We start from the raw sequence: 17,004 nt of genomic DNA, 5'->3' as shown, positions 1-17,004 counted from the left end.
TCAAAGCAAGAAAAAAAAAACTTGGTTAACAGTAAATGATAGCAAGAGGAACTCCATGAAGCTCCACCTTCAAACCTCAAGATGAGCACAAGAGGAAGCGAATACTAACCAACGCAGTGTGAGATGAAATAATGAAACAACAGAAAGGGGCCCAAGAATGAGCTGCTTGGAGGATGTCATTTAATTCTCCATAGACCGGCTTCACTGAAAAACTCTCTGTTTAATCATCTCCACAAATTTGAGCCCCCCAAAATGTCTATCGTTCATCCAGGAGGAAATGGCATTGACTTGCCTGGCTGTGAACAGGATGTGTCTGCTTCTTGATGATAATTTTTCAGTAGATGGACAACTCTAGGAACTCAGCTTTGACCATCTAAAGAGCAGAGTTTATTTCAAATTAGACAGTTGGATTATTTGGGGTCTGAATGAAAAACAGTCTGATTTATATTTGATAAACAATAGAAAGTAGCTGGTACATTTTTTCACTGTTCATGTACACACATGATCTAAGAAGGAACTTTTTCATGGTTTATAAGATGCAGAGTTTTCAGGAGTTGTGAGGAGTTTGAAAGTGATCTTGAAAAATTCTCCCTTACATACATGCCCGATTATAATCCACGTTTTAAAATGAGATTATCAGCACCAATGCAGATTGTTTTAAATTGCTACTTCTTTGCTTTCTGATCAGGTCGATCAACAGCACCTCCAAGTCTCTACGACAACACCAGAAAGTGAGAAGATAGATCTGTTTTCTTCTCTGCTAAAAATGATTCCTTGGGTTTATTTTGTAGGGATGGTGGACACTGGGGTCTAACTGTCTGACAGAAAAGGGACAGAAGAGCAGAAGAAAGATATACGGGGGAGTGATAGAGCACAAGCTAAAGGCTTACACAGGAGCAAGTCTGTTTGTGATAATGTCCATTTCAACCAACATGCAGCAGTTATTCTGCAGTGGTCTGTTCAAACTTGAAAGTCTATCAATAAAATGAAGAGTGAGGTTACGTTAGCTCTGCTTGGTAGAGAACTGGCAGGACATGGCTAACCTGGATTTGCTAACGTTACACACAGCACCAGGCTGCCAGTTAGGGATGGGTACCGAATTAGGTACTTTTATAGGTACCGACCGAATTCTGTCAAAAGTACCGGGTATCGATTCATGTAAAACCAAAAAGTACCATGTTTAGGTACCTAAATGCATCTTTGTGACTCTGAGGGAGTGGAAGAGTAGGTGATTTTCCATGCTGGACATGAACACAGCATTGCAAGGTTATAAATTAAAGAATACATTTGTTAAATTGAATTTTTTTATATTTCATTGTTAAAAAAAAGATATTTTTTAACACTATAACACAGAAAGTACCAAAAATTGGTACCGTTGAGTACCGGTACCAATTGCCAGGTACCGGGCATCGGTACCATATTGTTTCAAATGTGAAAGGTACCCATCCCTACTGCCAGTGGCCCCAAAAATAGATGGTTACTAAGCTACTCTGAGAACTGTCAGTTTGCTTATTGTTGCGTTAGCCTACGGATACGTCAGGCTGCCAATAGCGCTACATATAGCCAGCTACTGACGTACGGTACAATCTTTAGTTTGCTTGTTGTCAAATTTCAAACAACAGAGCTACGTAATTGTACCGATAAATACCTTACCTTGTTGGATTTGGTAAAAAAAAAAAAAAGTAAAGAAAATATGTTCTAAAACAAATACACACCTGCTTTATACATCCTGGGGCGATGGTGGCCTAGTGGTTTAGGTCGCGCTCCATGAGGTTTGCCCTCGCACAGGTAGCCAGGGTCAAACCATGATTGTGGCCTCTCCCCTGCCTGTCATTGCCATAGACTAGTTTATGGTCATTCCCCACTCTCCCTGCTCTATCCACTGTCCTCTCAACTTTCTTATTGAAGGCACAACAGACTAAAAAGTACCTTAAAAAAAAGTCACCCAAGGCCAGAAGGTGGCGAGGCAGTCCAATTAAAACAGATCCTCCTCATATCATCTTCTAATCTGTTGCATAGTTTGACGTTCTTTTTAGAAAATTAAAAAATACAAAATTTTCTCATTTTGTCCCCACAAAAAAAAAATAAAAAAATAAAAAAATAAAAAAATCCTACATTTGTTTTGTTTCCCTTCCCATTACATGGTAATGCAAAATGCATGGGCTAAAATTAGCAGGTTCTTGATGGTCAATTTGAGGCTGGCAGCAGAAGCCAATCAAAGAAGCTGATCTTTACAACAAAGAAAAACCTGTTTAAAGCCTGGTATACAAAGAATGATTATTAGCTTATTCTGCAGTTTGCCAAAATTTACCAGATGTCCGACTGATTCCATAAAAATCCTCCATATGAAAAGACCAGTCAACCTCACATGTTGTTTTCATAGACTGTATAATAAACGAATGTAGTCTGTGTGACGTCACATGTCTTTTACTGACTGCCAGTTGAGCTGTGCCTCTCATTGGTGAAACTCGTGGTCTCAATATCTCCTTTACTATCCCATGTACAGTGCGTGTTTTCCAAAAACTGGTTTGGAAAACAGCCTAATGTGTCAAAACAATGCAGACCTCAAGCCCAAGGACACAGACAACACTGCCCTCACATGTTTTGGAGGAGTACTGCAGAGCAACGTAGACTCATCAGAGCATAAGTAGGGAGAACTCATGATTGCACTGACCACTACAGCATAGGGTCATCTTGAGCTAACCAAAAGTTAGGCTGAGTCAGCATTTCCAGTAGGAGTGTTGATTCATTTCTTTTTGTCTGTGAAGGGATGGTGGCCATTAAGGACAAAAAGCTCCTGTGGTGCACGATATGTATGAACAACAACTGCTTCAAACAGTAAGATAGATTCTTTTCAGCACAACTACCATCCTGTTCTTCAGACTGACAAGTTCATTTCAAATGGTCACTCACTAAATACAAAGGCATGTCTGCTACTAGTTTGTCCCTTCTGTGCTACCATAGAAACAAGACGTTAACATCTATGGAAGGACACTGGCTTCTTATGAAATAATATTAAAATAAAAGGCTCATTCTTTAAAGTTAAAACAGCAATAATGTTTTCACATTCAGTTGGTTATAAAAATTTTTTTACACAGGTTTATTAAATTAGATTCTATTTCTATAGGGTCTGTTACCCTAACTGCTGCTTATCTCCGTGCTGTGCTTTAAAGATTGTTTGTCCAGTGGTTTGTGTTATCTCGTACCATCAGTCTACAGAGGTTGATGCAGTTAGGAACAATAACTGTTTGTTTTTCTCGCCCAGCAGGAAACCACAGATAGCAAGTTTTGCTTTCTGACTAAAACTGTTTATAGGAGCTGCGATGTGAGAAGCGAAATCTCACAGGTCGTTTTTTTCATCATCGGACAATCTTTTGTCACCACTTCTTGTGAGTGTATTCATGTAAGTTATTCACTATAAAGTGAAACAGTTATTAGATCTGAAACTTTGCAGTTCAGGACAGCCTGCTCCCACTTGTGGTTTTGACCACGTACTGAGTGCATAAATCATATGACTAACACCTGGAAATGTCAACAAGCAGCCCACCAGACCAAGTTTCCATTAACATGGAACATGCCCTACTTTAATGTTATACTCTCTTTCAGCAGACTGTCTGCAATTTGTTATCTGACAGTGTTGAAAATGATATTGACGCAGTCCATATTTCATATTCTGGATCTTAGTATCCAGAATATTGCCAGGATCTGGATCGTAGTTTTACATCCGTCAGAAATGATAGTGACCTTGTCTTGTATTGTTTTGCAAAGCAATCTGACCATTTATCATGGAGTTATAAACACATATGGTGAAAACGGCCTTTCTCTAAATGATAAAGAATCCTTTGAAAAAATCTTGGATCAGGACAGTGATTCATATCACCTCCAAAATGTAATTACTTCTTCCTTATCCTATTTTGAAGATTTTCTGAAAATGTCATCAAGATCTGTTTGTTACTTTTTGAGTTATGTTGTTCACAGAAAAACAAACTCTCCCAAAAAACACAACCTCTTGGCTATTATCAGAATGAAATGTAGTTTCTCGGGCAAAATGTGATGCATTTTTCCCAAGCTAATGTCAATCCACTACGCTAATACAGCTAGCTAAACACTGGCTGACAGGAGTGGGGCGGGTTGTAACACATCTTTATAAAGTGTTACAACCATCCCCTTATGTACAACTAAGAACATTTTCTTGATTTTAATAATATTATATAACGCCTAGGCAGTGGTAAAGAATGACTGAGGTGTGCCTGCAGGTGCTTTTAAAAAAGCATCTGATGAAGTCACAAAGAACAGGAAGTCAGTCAGGTCAGTCACGAAGGCACATGGGATCTGCCATGTTGCTGTAAATCACTGCAAAAGCTGAGGGTCCAGTGATATCCCAGTGTAGGTAACTGGAGCAGCAGTTAGGTTTTCTCTGAGGGCCAGGAGGAAATGTTGCAGTAGTAGTATGTAGTGTTTGAGCATACATACTGTTAAGGATGAACTCTTGAGTCAAACAGGAATTGAGTTATGGTCAGTCACAGCAAGAGACTTTGTTCTGGATTCTTCTATTTTAATAAACCTCCCTTTTTTTTTTTTTTTTTTGCTTTTTTTTTTGTCTGTTACATCTTACCCCAGCATGTGTTACAGCCTACCCCGGAAGTGGTTTAGGTTGCAACAAAGGACCACCATGTATTTGACACCACCTGGTGAGGTCACTGATATACCTGCAGAGTTTTGGTTTGGTGCCATTTGTAGAGAACAAATATGGGAACTTTGCATTAAAGTTTGAGAACTCTGACTTAAAAAATCAGTGAGCTGGAGGAGCTGAAGCACAAAGTGCTAAAACCATACCCGGTCTCCCCTATCTGAAACTGAACAATATTGTATTTTACTAAATGATCAAAACAACTTTTTTATTATCATCATTTCCCCCTCTGTGTACCACACCACACAAACCACAGCAAAAGCAGTTAGAGAAGAAGGTTAAGTTATCTTCCTTCCTTAAAAGTGTATGAAATGTCATGTATTGCAGCTTGAACTTTAACAGCAGTACCTCACAATCAACTCCCACCTGAACAGTCGGCCAATCAGCATCATGAAACAGCAGGAGTGATCTTATCTTTGCTATAAAGTGGGAGTGAAAACGGCGTTTATCAGCTTAACACATTAAACTTGCAACATTTTTCAGAAACTTCTTTCTAAGGACAAAATACCCTTATTATGAGAACACCAGTTTAGCATGTGTATGAGGTGCAGCAAAAACGTGAAATGTGATATCCACTCCTACGTCATGAGAACATGTTGATTGTACCTGAAGTAGACCAAAGGTAACTCTGCTCTCCTTTTTAACAAAAACACGCTGAAAACCAAGAGACACAAACTGCACGTCTGGTTTCGTGGTGAGCTGCAGAGGAAACAGAGTACTCAAAAACACTCTAGAGAAAATGCTGCTTGTGGTGATACACCAGTTGTATTTATGGTGTCAGAGAAGAGTCAGAGCAGCACAGCACCATCAGCCAAAAGTTGACTTACTAAAAAGAATAACACTCACCAGACGGAATGTGAAGCAGAGAAAAGGCCAAAGAAACTGACCTGTGAAGAGGGAGAGAAGACTTCTGTCTCTCATGCTTTAGAATTCATTTCTTATCTGATTCAGAGAGAAACATATTCTGATCGACTGCATCACCATGATTCTCTGAGGAAATTAACCTTCCATCTAGAGGAGATGACCTCCACATAGAGATGTTTTTGGGTGAAAACTACAACAGATTTTTGCAGCAGACAAGTAGAATTCAACACTTTTCTTTCAGTGAAGTTTGCATTCATGCTCCAGAAAGTTTCTGTGATTTCATATTTGCATAAAGAGGACAAAACGACACCAACTGCCCCCTGTGTCTGCTCTTCTTCAAGACAGTGCAAAAAAAACCCCGAGGTTTCTCAGCTTTTGACATTTCGTGGGTTTTTTTTCTGCAGGAATAGTGAAAAGGAAGAGCAACTGAAACCCTTTTCACTGAGGTGTGTGTACAAGGTCTGAGGGGTTTACCCTCAGATTTGTATTTTGAAATGTGACAGGAAAACCAGTTTGGGGGGATTTGAGTCGAGTCTGAAAGACAGGTACAGGTTTGTTCTCAAAAAGGCAAATTTTTGAATTCTTAAGGTATTTTTGTAGTTCTAACACTGAGTGTTTGAGGGACAACACTCAGCCTTCATAAACAGCCTGTGTAAAGCTTAATCCTCACTGCTTTTTAACGTGATACAGAACTGGTTTCATGTTTTCTTAATCTTCTATGCAATTTGCATTAAGTCTGAGCTTCAAATTGATACCCCTAATCGGAGCTCTAAAGTCTAACTATCTCGTATTACAGTTAATAGTGAAGAGAAAAAGCAGTTTTTTTTTTCTTGCGCCCTCTTGTGTATTTGTCTGTTCCAGGGATGCAATACCCCCCATTCAACACTGGGTGGTGCACTGGTTCTTGAATGCAAAATGTGTGGTACCTCAGAGTAAGAAACTTCATTTAAGGTCTTTAAAGTGAATAGAAGAAAAGACAGGTGGCAAAGACAGAGTGAAAACATTTTATTTAAAACAAAAAAACAAACAAAAAAATCAAAACAAAACAAAAAAACAACTGACATTGTGTCTGACCTAAATGAAAACTAATTAATGACAGCGCCTTTTTCATTAAATTAATCAATAAAACTAAGAATACATAAAATAAAACGAAACAGTTTGTGGAAGATATGTGGGTGTTAAATTAGTTTAAAACCTCACGATCAGGACAAAAATAGAGGCAAAAGACATCAGTGAAAAATGTATTAAGATCACTTGTTACATTTACATATTGTTCTGAAAACTGAAAATGGAAGACAAACTTGTGAGCCTCTTTAAATTGTTTTCCATTTCTATCCTCCAATCAACATTATGTGCAAACAATGAAGTAGTTAACCTTTCAGCTTTACTTGACCCTGTGACTTGGAAAAGTTGTTCAAAATCTTCATGTGGTAAGCCTCAAAGGTTCAGAATTAGTGTACCAGGTAAGAGCAGAAATTTTTTCTTTTACAATGTAAATGGTAGAAACACTATGTAGTGTTTCAAAAAGAACTTGGGGGTTTGCAAATCAATCAAACCCTTTATTTTACTGAAAATAGTGCAAAGACAACATGGGACATTGAACCCATTTTTATGTACTGTTAAAAAAAGTATGTCAAAATTAAGTTTGATATCACCAACATGTCTAAATAAGTGGCACAATACAAAACTGAAGAGGTTGTAAAATAGATATCAAATTTGATTGAGTCGAAAAAATTTCTGGGGGGAGACTTGCAGCTCATTCAGCAATTTTAGTTTCAGTATTTCTGTGTACAACTGCCCAGAAGTTACAGATTTCATCCACAGCAAACTCCTACAAAGGAACTTTAGCAAATCCCTTTTTTGTATTCAGGGTATCACCTGCAATCACGTTAAAAATCGAACAAATTATGATCACTAAATGCTAACAACTTCACACCCTAGTCTCTTTAAGATACAGATGGAAAGTGGAAAGTGTTGTATCTGTGGTCCAACCTATCAGAACTTTGTGTTGGCTTGTTATTTGGTTAAATAGTCATTATCTGTGTCAGTGTGAGGATGCACAAGGACCCAGAGCAGGGTTCACTCACAGCTCAAGGGAGGCACCAATATTTTTTTTAGGATGCCAAGCATGTTTAGCACTACTTTCAGTTAAAACCAGTCTTTCACTGATTTGCAAACCAATAAAATCTGTTTATATAACATTTTGAACAGTGTCCCAACTTCTTTTTAAACTGAGGTTGTAGGTTGAGGTGACCCTTAAACACAAACTCAAAGGCAGCCCCGGATTACTTACCAGGTCAGTTCAGTGACAGTAGCACACATCCCATATGTTTTCATATTTACATTTCAACAAACTGTTTTAATACCTCAGCAAATTTCAGCTTGAAATACAGTGAAACAACAAGTCATAGAATGCAAGGCCTTACATCCAGAAGTACAGGACAGACCCACACTAAAATAAACATCGGGTACTTACTGCTGTAACTGACCTGTCATGCCAGCTGAGTGGGTTTTAAGGCTGATATGGATGAGGCTACAGACAACAAAAACAAATACAAAGCAGTAAGTGGAGGGGATCAGAGGAAAACCTGTGCCACACTCAATATTTCTAAAGTTTTACCTTCCATGTTGGCACAATGTCTTTTTTTTTTCTTTCTTTTTTTGCATTATCAATCATGTTTGATTCTCAGTGGTCACAAAGTGTGGCAATCTCCATCTCAGGATCTGATGTCTAAGAGTCAAGTAGAGTAAAAAGGATGGAGATATCTCAGAGCTAGTCAGCGAAACAAACCAGCTCTGCAGTAAACACCAAGTGAGCAAAGCAGTTTGGCTAAAACTGAATATTGAGTTTCTGTCAAGTTAACAAAAAGAAAATCTGGCATTACACCAGCAAAGAAAATCTTTTGTAATCTATTCGATCAGAATTTAAAAAAATCTGCTGCATATTCTTACTTTCTGCAGAATTCAAATTTCCAAATAAGATTTACTTTTAATAAGTTTCTTTAACTGTCTGACGAAAAGCAGCGAATTCAATCAAACTCTTGAAGGTTAAGTGGGAACTTAAGAAAACTGTAAGTATTAAACTTTAAAGTCAAATAAAAATTTAAGTCTGGCTCCTCAGAAAACTGCTTCACTCCACCAGAGTTCACCACAGAGCTAACGTTTTGCTGAGGGCCTCACTGCTTGTCCCCTGCTGTGAATAAGATTCAACAATATCACATTCATGCATGTTGTACTGTTCTGTGTTTTCAGAGGAAAAGTAAAGTTAATGAATCAGCATAAAATTCTCTTTTGCTGATGTGTTCAAGTATGTTGTTGCTATGAGGTAACATGCAGAACTAAAAACTACAAGTTGGCCACATCTTTGGTTTGGATGATGAATAATTTCAGCAAACATGATTCTGGAGTGATGTAAAACATCTTTTGGTTCATTTAATAATCTTTTTTAACACCATGAAAGGTGGGTCAAACAATAGATGTTGGCAAACTTGTTTCATAAAGACCTGATGAAATAAACCTGTCGTTACACAGAGCCAGAGTAGTCCTAGAAATGTAACACCTGTACAAACCTTCATCACTCACCTCCATGTAGGTCAGGACAAACCAGCATTGGATTTCAAGATGAATTTTATTACAACAGATTCATAAAACATTACAAAGGATGCATACAGGGACCCCTTGGAGCAGAAAATATTAAAAACAAACCTGAAATTAGAATAAAGCTAGAGACTGTTGAAGCATAAATTTGTTAACACTACTCAGTTGGAATCATATTCATCACTGAGACCCTCACCAACCAAGGTTGGGGACGCAAGTCCAACAGCACCGTAAGCGTGCTGTGAGGGCCTCAAGCAGACTACAAACATAAACAAAACATAATGACTCAAATGTTCACAAGAGAAACTTGCCTTTGTGAGGGGTTGGTACGTTCATGTTACTCCAGCAGCTTCAAAAGAAATATGAATCATTTTAACACACCTCACTTTTATAACCTGAGTGAAACCTATGGGGAAAAGAATATATCCTCAAATGTAATGAAATAACAACAAAATAGCTTTCAGGAACTTGTGTGGTGCTTTCCAATAAAGATGTTACATTAAATGTCCACCAGTTCTAACAAATAATGTTTGTCTTCACCACCTCTGGTCTCAAAGCTTTCTGCTTGCAGCTAGGTTTGAAAAAGCACAAGGATGAGAGAAAGGTGTGAACCTCAAACCTAATGTGGTGGCTGCTTTGCTGCTTCAGTAGCGTCCAGCTGGCGACATGACGGGTGGCCTCATGCCCATGGGAGGGCCTCCCTGGTAGGGGGGCACCATAGGAGGACCCTGCCCATAAGGAGGCATCCCTCCGGGCATGTAGCCGGGCATGCCCTGAGGAGGAGCACCATACTGACCTGCAGAGAGAGAAAAATTGTTAATACTGGCTAACAAAAATCAACTTTATTAACTTTTACAAACTCTTTTTTTTTTGTTGAAACAAAGCCTCGTGATCATACATATTATACCACAGAAAAACAGTTTATTTCTTCTTTAAATGTGCCACTTTTGTAAGGAACACATTGATAAGTCAATAACTTGTTTGTATTACTGGTGCAATCCTTACATTTACAGTGCCCTTTCACCGTTTTATTGTTCATAATCATAAACACAGTCATAGTTCATAGTCATAAACGTTATTCTGTGTTGTCCTAAGTTTGTTTGCACTATATCCTGTCATAAGCTGCTTTAATTCTGTAAATTTCCTTGTCGGACAAATTAAAGAATTATCTTACAGCGACTTAACTTAAAGCAACATAAGGCACAAGACATCTTAACATAGCAGCAGAACCATGTGTTGGTCGGTTAAATCTTTTACTTTACCTTGCCTAACAGCTTTGAATAATTGAAAATACATTTAGAAAAATTGTTGTGGCTTAAAAAAATTCAGTCTAGAGAAAAGAATTACTTACAGTCAGTTCAACAAAACTCTAGGCATCATGATTTGATAAAAGGGATGCACGATATTTTATTTTTTGCCGATATATGATACCAACACTTTCTGCACACATAATTGCAGAAATCATCAACTGTCTGCTGTATTGGAAGTAACATATTGTATTATGGTGCATACTCTTATCACATTTTTTATGTAATATTCCTTTCTTGTGCAAATTAGGAAAAATATTTACTTCAAACTAGGGATGTACTGAACCAGTTTTTCTGGTCCTGATACAGATACCAATCCTGATCCGATACCAGTGTTATAAATAATAAGCTGCATGCTCTACTGTGGGATAAGACTGGTAATGTTTGGAGTAAAAGATAAAAATGAGTACATATGGAATTACTGAGGTTGATATTTATTTAAACTATAAGTGTTAAAATGTTTAACAGCAGCTTGGTTTAAAAAAATTCTTCAGAATTTACAGAAATGACTGATTGTAAAATTTTGTACCTTGTAGACTTGATCATAGTTTAGCCTTAGTGTCAAGTTTGGACCAATCCAGCTTTGAGGGGCTGGATTGGCACAGATACCCAGTACCAGGATCGGCTTGTTGCATCCCTACTTGAAACTGTATATTCATTTATGATGATTGCTTTCAAACAAAAATATGTAAAAAGATAAATCATACTTGAAAGCTGGATGATGCTGTTCCTGAAGAAATCATAAATTTACCCACAACCAGGGCAAATTTGGCCAATTTCATAACTGACAGTCAGTAAACATAACCTCTGTTCACAGGGAACATATGAGAAGTGCAACAGTACAGCAATTTAACCCAAATTAAATAAAATTGCTCACTTTGGTAAATGTGCGTCAAGTAGTCAGACACGTGTAAATTACAGACTGCTGCTTAAAGTAAAGTTAAATTTAAAACAAAACCCCAACATGGGACAACTCAATCTGAACTGTGCAACCAAAACCACAAAAACTTCATAAAATATTTGCAGCTTCAGCCCATTTTTTCATTGGTTTATTATACCGGCGGAATTTGGTGTTGGCCAATGTTCATTCTTCATTCAATATTTTATTTTTAAGCCCATATTGGCTGATACCGATAATATTGTGCATCCCTATTTGATAGCAAAAGCAACAATCTGTGAACACATCTGTAAACTTCGCTTGAAGCATATCTGACACCTCCCTGCACTAATCATTCTCTCACCATGCATGGGATGCCTCATACCAGGCTGCTGAGGTGGCATGCCTTGCTGTGGCGGCATGATGCTGCCTACAGCTGCCACAGGGGGAGCAGCCGCATGGGCCTGACCCGGCCGCGGTATGAGACGCTGGTAACGAGGCAACTGGGCCTTCATCTCCTCCTGTTGGCAGGGACAGAACACAAAGCAAACATTCAGGCTAGAGAAGCACTGTTACACCCCGCAGACACTCATTAAAATATGTTGAGGAACTGGGTACCAAAGGGGGATGTGCCCTGACTTCACACTGAGAAATTCTGAATAACACTTTTAACATAACCACAACAGGGAAACTTCTAAGAAAGAGGGATGTGATATCTAACTGCTTTCAACATGTTTCCCTTTATACGAGTCTGATACCTAAATCCAGAGTAATATCAAATCTTGCTCTAATCCATTTATCTGAAATGCTCTATTGTATATATCAGTCATTACTTACTGTGAAAAGGGCAACATGGAAAGCTCAAGAAACTTACCAGTGAGATATCCTCATCAGGGTGGATCAACTTACTAGTTGCACTCGTGGTGGTGAGGGTAGCGGGCTTAGTGGGCACTGTGGCTGGTGGTTTAGCCACAGTGCTGCTAGAGGGGTTAGAAGAAGGAAAAGTGGAAGAGGAAGTAGAGACAGAGGGCTGGGTGTAGGCAGGGAATGTTGCTTTGGGAGGCTCAATAGAGGCTGATGTACTGTGGGAGTTGGAAGCTGCAGCTCCTGAAGTGCTCTGCTGGGCCTGTGCAAAGACATGAGACGGGTCACTTACAGGTAGAGTCAGAAGAGTTACTAAAAGAGTTGTTTCAGTAAACAGTGTTGCTTTTTAAAAACAAAGATGTCACTGCTGGATAGAGAGAAATCCTCATTTAGAGCCACTTTAGGGCACTTCCTGATCAAATAATAAACAATACTTCACACTAACAACTGGAGTGCATTTTTTTTGCTTGAAATGACTTAAATTCTTCATATTCACAACAGATTAATTTACAGTGAATCTCATTTCCTCAGAAGTGTGTGGTGCGTTACGCAACACTGCAGCGAACAAAGTCATTTCAAAGCATGAGGATCAGTCATTGCAGAGTTCATGCTTCAGAGGTTGGGGAGGTGGGAGATGCAAAATAAAAGCCATGTAAACCAGTCTGGATGCCTTGTTTGTTTGATGGTTAAAGCACATGCACTGTGAGAGCTGACAGAGAACACGTGTCAGTCATGAACAGGGGTTATTATCCTCCAACAACGACATTTAGGTTGACAGCGCCACGTCTGAGGCACAGGGCGAGTACAAGGCAAATAGAGTTAGTAATCAGCCCACGGAGGAATTTTGAGGCGTTAAGAGAAGCAACATGCAGCTGCCACAGCCCAAGTCAAAGTCCTGTCTGTGAGCGTACTTGTGGAGGGTTAGGAAAGGGAGGCTGAGAGGAGACAGACTGGAGGTCTGAAGGTGGAGAGGAAACAGCTGCTGTGCTGCTATGAACACCAGAGCCCATCTGCAGCATGGTGGAGAGGAGATCATAGCATTGGCATTGAACATGTCCACAGAGTCGAGCCAAATTCATTTATTAGAACAGAATATACTGCGTTACTGTGAGTCTGTTTTTACTCATGAAATGGTGAAATGAAAGACAGGAAAAAAGGGCAAAAAAAGATCTGAAGTGTTGGGAGATAAAATGTGTAGAGTATCTCGTTTAGGTAATTTAAGACACCAGTGGGAGGGTTTGGAAAATGAAAACCTTTAATGAGGAGGAGTTTAAAAGACAATGTGAATCCTCCAAATGTCAGTTTGAGTATCTCTAAAGGGATAACATGGCGCTCACCTGTGCTGCGCTGGGAAACAGAGGTTTGGTGACTGCCGGCTGGACCGCTGGAGCTGTGGGTCGACTGGGTATCTCTCCTGCTGCAGGGTTTGGGGCCATGTGAGGCATGCCTGGCCTTGGAGCCATGTGAGGTGGCATTCCTGAAAAATCACAGAAAAATATTAAGTATGACAACACACAGAGAGAAGAATCAGGCTGGAAAAATAACTAGTGTCATTTAAAGAGGACACACAGGATTGTGTATCTAACTACACAATTTTATGACAAACCTTTCACTTAGCAGTCACTGCATATAGTGTATGTCTGTTTCCTTACTGATCCAGCACCACATTTTGAGGATAACTGGACTTAAAATGTGATTCCAGTTAGTTTAAAAGTGTGCATTTTCACATTCATAATTTGAATATGTCAGATAATTTGGATTGGATTAAATTATTGTTGGCATCTATGCCCATGAGTATGTATTGTAAATTAGGAAACTGGATCAGCACATCTATATATGAATAGTTTTGCAACTCAGGTGTAGAAAAACAAAACAAACGAAACATCAGAAAGGTTTCAATTGCCAAGTCACATATTTCTGGGACCAAAGTGTTAGATATTTACATCTGAAAAATACTTCTTGAAAAAAATAAACTGGCAGACTTGTGTTAACGCTAAACGCAAATATACACATGATCACTTGTAATCTCTCCTGAAACCAAACACCACAACTCACCGGGGGGGATACCAGGCATCCCTGGCATCATGGGGGGCATCATTCCACCCATTGGCATCATGCTGCAAGAGACAGTAAGTCATGTAAGTGAATTATGCAACAGTTCAACTCCATTTAAATTATTCACTGAAACGGCACCATTGTTTACAATGAGTTTCAATCAGACTGGATTACACCTTGATTTACTTTAAATACAAAAGTAAATCATAACTACAGAAGACTGCTCTCACCCTGGGGGCATTCCATGCATCGCAGGAGGCATGCCGTGCATCATGGGAGGAACTCCTGGCATAATTGGAGGCATTCCTGTCAAAGTGAATCAGAGAGAATCTATGTTTACAATTTACTCAAAGCTTCATAGTTTAACACAGTTAAGATACACAGACTCAGTGACTTTTATTTCAACACTGTAACATTTGATGTAGTCTAAAAACTCATTGCAAGAAACACGCGTGGGCTCTGACTGTCAAAAAACAACTAGTCCTGTAAATGAAAGTTTGTGACTTCAACATAGATTCCATCACAGGATCCATTCTCCATCATCTCCATTACACAGGTGTGGATGCGACAGATCACAAAGTCCACACAATCAGCTTAAACTAACTTAGGATAACTAGCTAGTGTAAAGTTGTTTAAACTCTATAATTATTCCCAACGTTCTGTCGTTCACAAAGACGTCCTTGCCTTGATATCCTCCAGGGTGCATCCCAGGTGCACCAGCCACTGGGGGCATACCAAGCTGAGCCATTGGAGCAGTGTAGCCCGGCTGGGGCTGGACAGCGGCAACCTGCTGTACTGACGGTCCTGCTTCATCGTCGTCATCATCATCCTCATCAGAGTCGTCCTGGTTTGATTTTTTCTTTTGACTCTCTGGAAGAATAAAAGAAATCACAATTATCAAAACTTAACTCCAGCTTCATCACAAAAAATAGATGTTGCATTTCTCTGTCTACCCATAGCCTTTATATCCCTGACTTACAGCAATGTAATCCTATGCTTCTCCTGCTATCACTATGACTAGAAGCCTCCCTAAACTTACACCAATCAAAATTCACTTAACAATCCCATCAGTCACTGGGGCCTTGTGTACAAAAGTGCGTTCAATTTGTTATAATACTATTTAATAAAGGGAGAAAAAGTACATGTTTGTGTACAAACCTTGTGACTTCTGCTCTAGTGTTCGTCTCCTCTCCTGCATGTCCTTCTCTGGGATCCCTTCCATGCCGTAGATCTCCAGCTCGATGTCTGTTCTTCCGGGGATTGCATTGGGTACGCTGTCTATTGTCTCTTTGTGAACCTAAAACATGAGCTTAGTGAGCCAGTGCACACAGCCACAACAACAAGCGAAGCACTTTCATTGTCCTCTCTCAAAGACACACAGTGGTGGCCAAAATTGTTCAAACACTTGGCATATTTAAGAGGTTTCCACTGAAATATCAACAAAATCACAAAATAGAGCCATTATTAGGATAATTTGTCCACACCCTTCATGGAAATGAACATTAGAAATGATGGACTGGACTTCAACCCCATCCAGCAAATTAAGGGCGAGTTGGCAAATAAACTGGTCAGTCATATTGAAGTTCTCAAGACATATGTTGACACTAAGATTAAGACATGCTGCTGCAAAAGGTGGACAAACCAAATAGTAAAGACAGCAGTGCGACTCACATCATCTGATATTTGTTGTATTCAGAGCAACCATCTGCATGTTTAGTTATCGTGGTTTGGTCAGTATTTCCAGAATTGTCAGATGTTCTAATCATTTTGGCCACCACTGTACTATGAAGTGCCAACTAATAATCAAAGTGGAATAAAGACATAGATAACCACAATCACATGTGTAATCGTGCATTAATATGTAGAACCTAATGAGGGGCACCCACCTGCATGCAATGAATTGCCAATCCAGGGCCTGTGTACAACTTCTTGTGACATATATGGCATTTAAAATGCTTTGCCTTCTGATGCTGAATAAGGATTTTTTCGTCATCAAAATCTCGATTGCAGTACCTTCAAGGAGGAGTTAAGGATCACTCATGAAACCGGACACATGCGTTAAAGCAACAAACACAACGAATACACCATTGGTACACGATGCTCATTTACTGGAATGGCGTAACATTTACGCCAATGAAAGACACACTTGTGCGGTGAATCAACGTTACAGTAACCTGAAACAACAAATTGCATTAATATACGATTGAAATATCGAAATTAGTTCAAAGAAGCAAGTGCAAGGCGATCGCAGAAAGCAGCGAACGGGAAATGAGCTAACGATATTAGCTTCCTTTTAGGTTATGCTAATCAATCCCAACGTAGTCTGCTCATCCGGAAGCAAAAACAACGTGAGATACTTTACTTTTTAAAGTAAATGATTAATTCAATCAGACTCTGAAGCCTAACATAAACCATTAATGACACGATGAAGCGTTGAATAATCCTGCTGAACCGTAAATCCACCAACAGGCTAACTTAAGGCCTCCTTTTGTTGAGCTAACATGTATCCGTGAGCTCTCCCAGGACGTCCATAAAAAACCAGACAAAAAGGATACCAGCACCATGGCTTCATCTGCTTCTTCTTTTTTCTTCCCATGTTTAAACGTACTCGAAATAGGTCTGAAAACGTTAAATATTAGACTAATTATCTGTTTGACAACAGCATGCTGTAGTCCCGTGACAACGCCGAAAATGGCGCTTAGCTGGAGAAGGAAGTACAGGGGCACAGTGGCTGTAGTCTCGCGAGAACT

General features: G+C 39.3%; 1 protein-coding gene across 2 annotated transcripts; it reads right to left on the bottom strand.

Annotated features, from left to right (window-relative positions):
* Positions 1 to 6,637: 6,637 nt before the first annotated feature.
* On the bottom strand, positions 6,638 to 16,981 carry znf207b (zinc finger protein 207, b). Of its 2 annotated transcripts, XM_074698648.1 has the most exons (11): positions 16,810 to 16,981; positions 16,141 to 16,267; positions 15,413 to 15,551; positions 14,939 to 15,124; positions 14,485 to 14,560; positions 14,255 to 14,316; positions 13,537 to 13,676; positions 13,111 to 13,209; positions 12,210 to 12,461; positions 11,700 to 11,856; positions 6,638 to 9,947 (listed from the first exon to the last, which is right to left on the bottom strand). In XM_074698648.1, the coding sequence occupies exons 1-11, from the start codon at positions 16,848 to 16,850 to the stop codon at positions 9,796 to 9,798; spliced, it is 1,431 nt and encodes a 476-aa protein (XP_074554749.1). In that variant the 5' UTR covers positions 16,851 to 16,981; the 3' UTR covers positions 6,638 to 9,795. The 2 variants fall into 2 exon arrangements, with proteins under 2 accessions (XP_074554749.1, XP_074554759.1); XM_074698658.1 differs by lacking the exon at positions 13,111 to 13,209 and having other exon boundaries at positions 16,810 to 16,979.
* Positions 16,982 to 17,004: the final 23 nt, after the last annotated feature.

Source organism: Halichoeres trimaculatus, unplaced genomic scaffold, assembly GCF_033239565.1.
Source record: "Halichoeres trimaculatus isolate MK-OKI-2021-1 unplaced genomic scaffold, fHalTri1.1 fHalTri1_scaffold_2, whole genome shotgun sequence".
NCBI classification, from domain to species: domain Eukaryota; kingdom Metazoa; phylum Chordata; class Actinopteri; order Labriformes; family Labridae; genus Halichoeres; species Halichoeres trimaculatus.
This window is presented reverse-complemented; position numbering and strand designations above follow the sequence as displayed.